The 8,069-nt window shown below is 43.3% G+C and overlaps 1 protein-coding gene across 1 annotated transcript in view; it reads right to left on the bottom strand.

Annotated features, from left to right (window-relative positions):
• Window positions 1–8,069, bottom strand: part of LOC143026824 (uncharacterized) — a 123,792-nt gene that overhangs the window by 22,843 nt on the left and 92,880 nt on the right. The window contains exons 22-25 of the mRNA XM_076187601.1: window positions 7,854–7,886; window positions 4,924–4,999; window positions 395–606; window positions 1–39 (exon numbers count right to left, since the gene is read on the bottom strand). The exon at window positions 1–39 is cut by the window's left edge and continues 100 nt beyond it. Coding sequence (XP_076043716.1) covers window positions 1–39; window positions 395–606; window positions 4,924–4,999; window positions 7,854–7,886 — 360 coding nt within the window. The remainder of the gene's footprint in view (window positions 40–394; window positions 607–4,923; window positions 5,000–7,853; window positions 7,887–8,069) is intronic.

Genomic DNA, 8,069 nt, shown 5'->3' with positions numbered 1-8,069 from the left:
GAACGCGCACGAAGGCCCAAGCCTTGTTGCAGCTCTGCTCTGTGGGTGCGGGGAAACGGAGGGAAAATGTCAATGATTTACATGCCTGGAGTGTTGACACACGAACGTACACATATACACTCACGCCCGCACGCACACACACACGGCTCAACGGCGCAGTATTAGCGATCGCGACCACCACCTCGGCGATCCTGGTTCGAATCCCCCCCAAGGCTGAAACAATTTTAGTATCGGTGCGTTGCGAATCGTGGACGGGGAGCTGTGTGTGTGTAGGTGTCAGGTAACAGCATTACCCATAGGTCGGTCATACATGAGCTCTGAGCTCCAACACGTGATCCAAGACCATGATGAATCACACAGATACACACATACATAGTACACGAGTGAGACTTACCCGGAATGCAGACCTTCTCGAAGTAGGAGACTTCGGGGGCGGCGGAAAGAGCTGCTGGATTGCTTCCGGCAGATCGACTGAGGGCGAAGCAGCGCTGGACGGCCGAGCGCGAGGTCTCGAGGGCGAGGGCGAGACATCGCCCTTGACGGCGGTTGCACTCCAACAGACACGAGATCGTGATGCCCAGCTGGTCCTGTGTCGGAATCTCTTCCCTGTGTCAGAAGAGACCGTGTCAGGTCGTGGCACCAGTATGTGTCGATACTTCAACTCCTTACTCTGCTGCTACATGGTTTGGTGTTTTGATTTTCGCAGCAAACTCCGAAATTGACTGAGTAAACTTATTTTGCGAAGCTTTGTTTGCAAATTACCTTGGCCGCTCGTACAGAGTGGTTTCTAAATATAAAACTATATATATACACATATATCTAGTTTAAGGTCATAACAGTAATGCCTTAGAGACTAACAAACATAGTTTTAGGCAGGATGCAACATTACCAACTCTAAAAACACTAAATTGTAGTATGCCGTCCCAATAACACAACTACACTAGAATTCATTCATATTAACCTACACTAACCCCTTAATCAAAGTGGCACACTTGACATATTTATTGTACTAAACGCCAGACGATTTTATTAAACAGCTGAGAGGGGATTAAGGCCACCCATACCTGAAGGGATCTCAGTCAAAAGACGCCTTATTCAGGTTGTAGACCGTCCACCCCTCAGCTGAATAATGGACTCGTCCATCGTTGACCATCATAGAATCTATATAGCATGTCATGTTACTTAAAAGATTCAAGGTAAGTTTTAAGAGTTAGTGCAAACACTAAGGTAATATAACATAAACGCTACAGAAACTCTTTAACATTATTTCTAACTTCGTGCAAAGCTAGGTTGTAATGCATTTGTTTCACTACACACCAAGAGAAAGGAATGGGATACTACAAACGTCAGCAAATGCAGGCTTCGATCCTTTATCTGTTCTTCTTTCTTTTTTCACATGTTTTCATATCGTCGTCTCCTCTGCAGCTTCTGGTGACCTCATCGTTGCTCTTCTTCTGTTCCTCATTTTTTGGTTTTCTTCTCTTTCTCTTGGTTGGGAAAGTATTGTAATTCATGACAAAGTATTTGTTTTTATTTTCAGTCATTTTTCTTTCATGCAAATTAATTCACGCATCGTGCTCATTGACTAGCAAGTAGTTCTCTATGTTCTACACACATGACATCTACAGGATATCTGTTAAACTATTTTCATGCGGGAAGGGATACCTTAGCTTTTGGATAGAATCTCGTGTCTGTTCTCTTGTTGACAGTCTTTTGACTGGACATTACTGCCTAAAGCTACGGTCACGTTTTCTATTATTAAAGCTAGACTGGCTTTTGTTTTCCTTGGCTTGACAGCAATACGTGCAGCTGTCTGGTCACACCATTCGCCAAGTCCACTGGTACCGGAATCAGCTGATCATAACAACATAAGCCTTTGTCTAGCAATATGTCTGACGTTCCAGAGGACTTTATGCTCACAAACTTTCTCTATAATGTGAGATTTATGATAACCTCATGGAACTAATGAAGTTGACGTGGGATCTCTTCGGCCTTGCGAACACAGATTTGTTTCGCTTGCATACAACCGAGGTCATATGAGAAGTGAATAGTATATTTCCATCAAATCAAAATCTATATTTGAGATTTTTCTTTTGTGTTAGTTTATTCATTTACTTATTGTTATCCATTGAAAGTCCTTAAGAAAAAGAGTGATTTTTTGTTGTTGAATAAATGCTGAGTAACGATAGTTTCTTACTGCCTCCCACCTAGCGAGAATCAGTAGCTGCCACAGGGTAAATGGCTGGCCAGTCAAGCCGTATTGCTGAATCCAGCAATTTTGGAAGTTGTGACCGAAGCTGAAGACTCAATTCCCTGGGACAAGGCTCCCTAGCAGGCAGAGAATCCTCTCCACAGGTTGTTGGTATCTATAAGAACTATGTTTATTCACAAACAACAAGGTTTGTTTATGCCTCAGGAAGGTTAATTTGGCGGGACTAAACTCTATTTGCTAAGGACGAAGTTTAATCTCCACTGGAGTTGAGGTTAAACAGCAGAACCCGTGGTTAAATGGTCAAGACGAAATTTAGTCAGGTTTTGTACGAGGCACGGTTGATAACCTTCTGTATGAAACTGGCAGTTGGCGAGAAGTCTACCAAAATAAACACCACAAGTGAGGACGAGGCCTTTATTAGTAGGACGTTTTGCTCGTTACAGATTTATCAAGTACATGAAACTGGATGAAGTTCTTGATAAAGTTGTATCAAACAAAACGTCGCACCAATAAAGAGTCCGTCCTCACATTGTGTTTACCTTGATAACCTTCTCGCTGCAGAAATCGACTCGCATATTCTATTCTGGCTGTAGTCAGGTGATTTCATTCAGTTGAGGAGGTCTTCCTGCACACATGAAGTTTGGTGCCAAATTCGACCAAAAAATCAGTCGAGTTTTACTTGACTGAATGAAAATCCCCGGACTCTGCCAGAATAGTCGCAGTGATTCTCTTGACTTGACCCCTTTGTTATGGTAACATTTCCTCTTGTGTTTTTTTGTTCTGGCTAAAACAAGGCGATTTTATTCACTACACTGGGTGGGACAGACCGGGCCTCGGTCAACTGAGGTCCCGTTTTGGACTAAGTACGCCTCTCTGGTGAATAAGATCGTCTGGTATCGACTACTACTAGATCCTGTAAACCATGTCATCATTACGAAGGGGTCATGCCTGCCGTGGCAGCCAGGGGGCCAGAACAACCTTGCGAGGAACCTGGTCGTGGCGCTTCCTACCCGATCTCCTTCAGGTTGATCTGTGAGGAGGTTCCGTCTGCCCCGTCCTGGGCATTCAGGGAACCTTCCTGGCTGTAACTCTTGCTGCAGTTGCAGGGCGGCGCCTCGAGAACTTCCGAACTGGGGGATGTCCCCGAGTTCGGAGGCACGTCGTAGATCAGCGTCAGTTCCCGCTCGTCGGCTCCTGACGTGATGTTTATGCCAACTGACGTGAGGTTGACTCTCGCCGGCAGAGAGAGGGTGACCTCAGGCGGGGTGAGGGTGATGTGGGGTGGGGTGAGGGTGACATCAACTGGCGCAGGGGTGACGTCCACCGATTCACCCCGGGTGCTTCGGGCGCGTCTAAATGGGATTTGAAGGAAGGTCATTCGTATTTCTGTCAGTGAATACTTCACTTGCGTGGCGCCCTGTATAGATTCTATCATGATAAGCGTCTGACGATTTCATTAACTCAGGGAGACGACCTCACCCTGAGGTGGACCTCGAGGGATCGAAAACCTTTCAGAACGGAGTTTGATTCCATCAAGACACCCCCCTTCTCCCCCCCCCCCCAAAAAAATACGTGACTTTTGACGATAGAATTTATACAGAGCTCATCGGTATTGAAAGAGTTAGTGGAAGTGGTCAAAGAGTACTAATGACCACACTGAACACTCTGGTATGTAAATGATCATATGGTGTAGTGACAAACCAATTAACAACTCACACTGATTTACACAAACCATAGACGAATGCAGTAGACATAAACCAGCTGCGTAAATTCAGACACACTGCCGGTAAGAAAAAAAGACTGGATATACAGCAACAGAACCTTACAAAAACAGTATCTGTCACTAAATTGAAAGAGGAATTATTGTGAAGTATGACCCTTCGAGCTGGCCAATGACTCTCCAGATGTTAATAACAGACTTCATCTTAAAGAAATCATCGGTAGTACATGTGAGAGATGGTCACCTAATCAAAGACTTTAACTTAACCTGAGGCTGCACGAAATTCTGACTGTATCACTGTGTGAAGTGAATGGAATCATCGTGTTTACGAGCCAAGGTGTGAAGTAAAAGTAGCGAAGACGTTGTTACTTATATCCCCAAAGGGTGCAGACACATTCCACACAAACTGCTGCGTCGTGAGTCGCGGTTCGTCATGTTGGGTGGTAAGAGGTAAACTGTAGGTTGTGTCTAACGTGGGGATTCGCGCTGTCAGGGAGTGCAGCGTGCCCGCACCCTAAAGTATGCCTACCGGGCGACAGTCTGACAAATCTGGTGGGTGGTAGAGTATCCTACCACATCCACTGTGTGAAACAAAGGAAAGCTAGTGTATACAAGAGATCATAAGATAAAGCTAAACAATCTAGTGGGTGGTAGAGTATCTTACCATATCCACTGTGTGAAACAAAGGAAAGCTAGTGTATACAAGAGATCATAGGGTAAAGCTAAAGCATTCAGTGACGGCTGGCATTCTAAGACATGTTTGCTAGTCAAAGGCTAACCAGCCCTTGTGGTTCTGTGTGGACATCGATTGAAACACTGTATGGAAAAGATGCATGTAGAAGCGAAGATGGAAAGGAAAGGTCCTGTAGCGGGCCATGAAAGTCGATCTCAGTAAATAGGATATTATGATGACCACCACATATTCATTCAGCTGAGGGTATTTGCGAAATCAGCCCCCGACTCCTCCAACCCGATGGGGTTGCCCTCTTACCTCTGTGCCTGTCTCAGGTCAACTCCCATGACCTTGTCGTAGGTGGCCCCGTAACGGCAGTTGACGATTTCGTTACCTAAGGGTGAAAAGGTCAAGTCAGGTTAGATGAGGATAAATGTAACAGAAGTTCGAACAACGATGAACCGCATGATCCTTAACTCTTCTGTTTTTTTGTTTCTTTTTATTTATCTACTTTTATTACTATGATTTTGTTTATAAAATGAGGTGCGTTAACATGAGAAGAAACATCTACTTCGGAAGGTGAGTTTTATATATATATATACATACATATACATCAGAGATGAGTAATGTCGTAGCACATTAGTAGAATAAGGCTCGTGTCCCATTATCGGAAAATAAGATTAGAAGTAAATACATCTGTATATTTCGACCACTGTCTGTGGTCTTCTTCAAAGTGGTCGAAATATACAGATATATTGTTCTTCTAATCTTATTTTCCGATAGTGGGAGACAAGTCATACATATATATATATATATATATATATATATATATATATATATATATATATATATATATATATATATATATATACATGAGCGAGGGAAAAGATACAATAGCCTTGTGAAATTGGCAAAACATTTTATAGATATTTGTTTTGTCGTACAACTTATTCACCTCGGAGCTGAATTTAGGGCACAGGGAGAATATCAAATTATCAGTTACGTTCTTCCATATCATATCAACTGGATATTACATTTCTTCATATTCTAATAACTGTACGTGGGTTCATCATATCCCATTTTTCTTCATGTTAAAATTTTTACTTTACCTATTATTTTCAATTTCTATTTAGATTTGTTTTTTTTCTGAATTGCCCTTAAACCAAACAGGACACCGTTATTAATGATCTACGTAACTGTACAAAAATGAGTAAATAAGTTTGCATAAGGAAAGTGGAATCCGGTATTTACATAAATTGGTGCGGTGAATTCTTTTTACAAAGAAGCTACTCCCTAAGACGTATCTATTGGTTGGTTTGTCTAATCTAAATTCTCTAGAAATGCAGTCTACATCTAATTCATGTCATACAGGATATGATTCGTGAAAATTATTCACAAAATTATCCAAGACTGTAAATAGTTCGTACAAGGTGTAGTGACTATTTTTGTTTGACAGCTTCTTCAGAGGAAAATGGCGAAATCTCAATCAGGAGATTAATTTTCCCTCCCTAATACCATTCTCCACAATATATTTCCATGTCTTGTTTGCAAAATTACTAGAAATAAACAGATAACTGAGTACACAAAAAAGTAAGTATACATACAAGTAATTAAAAAGAATTAATTAGATAATCAGAATGCTGAATAAAGGAAACGCTACATAAACAAGTAAATGAAAAGATATATAGAAATTAAATCAAAACGAAGATGAACATCCTAGCACTGAGAATTTCTTTTCCTAATCTGCTAAACATCCCGGCCAAAGACGCCAGACCGACAATGGACCAAGAGGATGAAATTGTGGTGTTTATGGACAGTGATGGATGATTGCAACATCCAGACTGGCGTTAGCAAAAATCCGCTTACAACTAAACGGTCTCGCTTACTGCAACAGCAGTGTCTACGGTATTCTCAAGCCTACTACATGCTGGTATCTTCGGTTATATAACGAGAGTATACCAAACAGGAGTACAGTATATCATGCAGTGGTGGGGGGACGGGGCTCCTCATAACACTTCAACCCGGTGACTGCCTTCTTGGACATTATTGTGGCCTTCGATAGACGATTTTATTCAATCCGGGAGTGGTTCCCATGCAATGGCATCCAAGAGACGTGACCATCCTCAACCTAGAGGCCTAATTTCCTTGTGGCTGACGCCAGAGACGCTTTATGGACCAAAAGGGCTCTTATCAGTATGCTTTATCACTGTAAAGCATTATAATCCACTAACCAATTGGTCCCGGTCATCATGATTTTCAAATGTCCTCACCTGACCAAAATCAAAGACTTTCGTTAAGATGAACTTCATGGACTTGGTAAACATGGCCTTTAGTAGTCGTTCTTCTCTTAGAACTCAGACTATTTTCCTTGAGACCATGGGTACCATCCCGTCTCCCGCCCTCTAGTGCTATGACGGGACGTGTGGCTTTGTACACAGTGTGTATATGCAAAGTGGCATTAACCCCTTCAATACGGCGACGTGCAATTTAGGCTTTACCGTGTTTGAGAGACTCATTAGTCCGTGCAGAGTTTTACATGCAATAGACACACCAAGACTTCCCATCACCCCCTTGTGACTTAGTTCACAGGGCTGTGTGTCTGGGAAGACGCGGTGAGCCTGAGACATCAGGACCTTATACGTCTCAAGAGCAATAGCAACGAAAAAATTACTTGGGCTCTACCAGGACGTGTATGTACATCATAACAGCTGAGTATCGCGTGGCGGAAAGCGACAAGAGTGGGGTACGTGGAAGACAACGCCGCAACACTAGTTTCACCCTCCTATGCGCAGACCTCTCCTTCTTGGTTGTCACCTGACGAAAGAAGCTATGGAAGTGCTCTGGAGAAATCCACTGCGCCCCAAGGGAACACCTTGAGGTACTCCACTTCGTTGAGCCACGAAAGTGAGGTGAGGCATTTCAGCAGTTTTTAGCAACATAGCGTCTGCGTTGCTTCACTTAGGTGGCTCGTACCACTTCGATATACTATGTAACAGGTGTACCCTGGAGTATTCTGTTACGGTACACATTGATCATGGATGCTTTTCACTAAATGACGTCATGGTCGTGACTTCGAGCATTCCACCAAATACGCCACGATCGTGGCTTGGAACGGGTCTCAGAGGACCAAAGGGTACTGATCATGTCAGCGCGTAATAAAGGCGGTTTCCATGATTTGCCTGGGAGCCCTTTTACTTGCATGCATGCATGCCGGCAGGGGGGGGGCGAGTGTCATGCTAACTACCCACCTTCCTTGTTCTCCTGCTCCAGCGCGTTTGTGCCTGAAAATAAGTTGGAGTCTTGATTTACATACTTATCCTTTTAGAGAGAACCCACTTCTGTCCCCGCCCGTGGTTGTGAGGGGGAGGGCAGCTGTCAACCTCGAGGGCAGAGGAACAATGGGAAAATTTGCCTCGCCAAGGATCCGAAAACGCATTACTAACAACAAGGAAATCTACTCTGAC

This window comes from Oratosquilla oratoria, chromosome 7 (genome assembly GCF_046742065.1).
Source record: "Oratosquilla oratoria isolate Oo_2021 chromosome 7, ASM4674206v1, whole genome shotgun sequence".
NCBI lineage: Eukaryota > Metazoa > Arthropoda > Malacostraca > Stomatopoda > Squillidae > Oratosquilla > Oratosquilla oratoria.
This window is presented reverse-complemented; position numbering and strand designations above follow the sequence as displayed.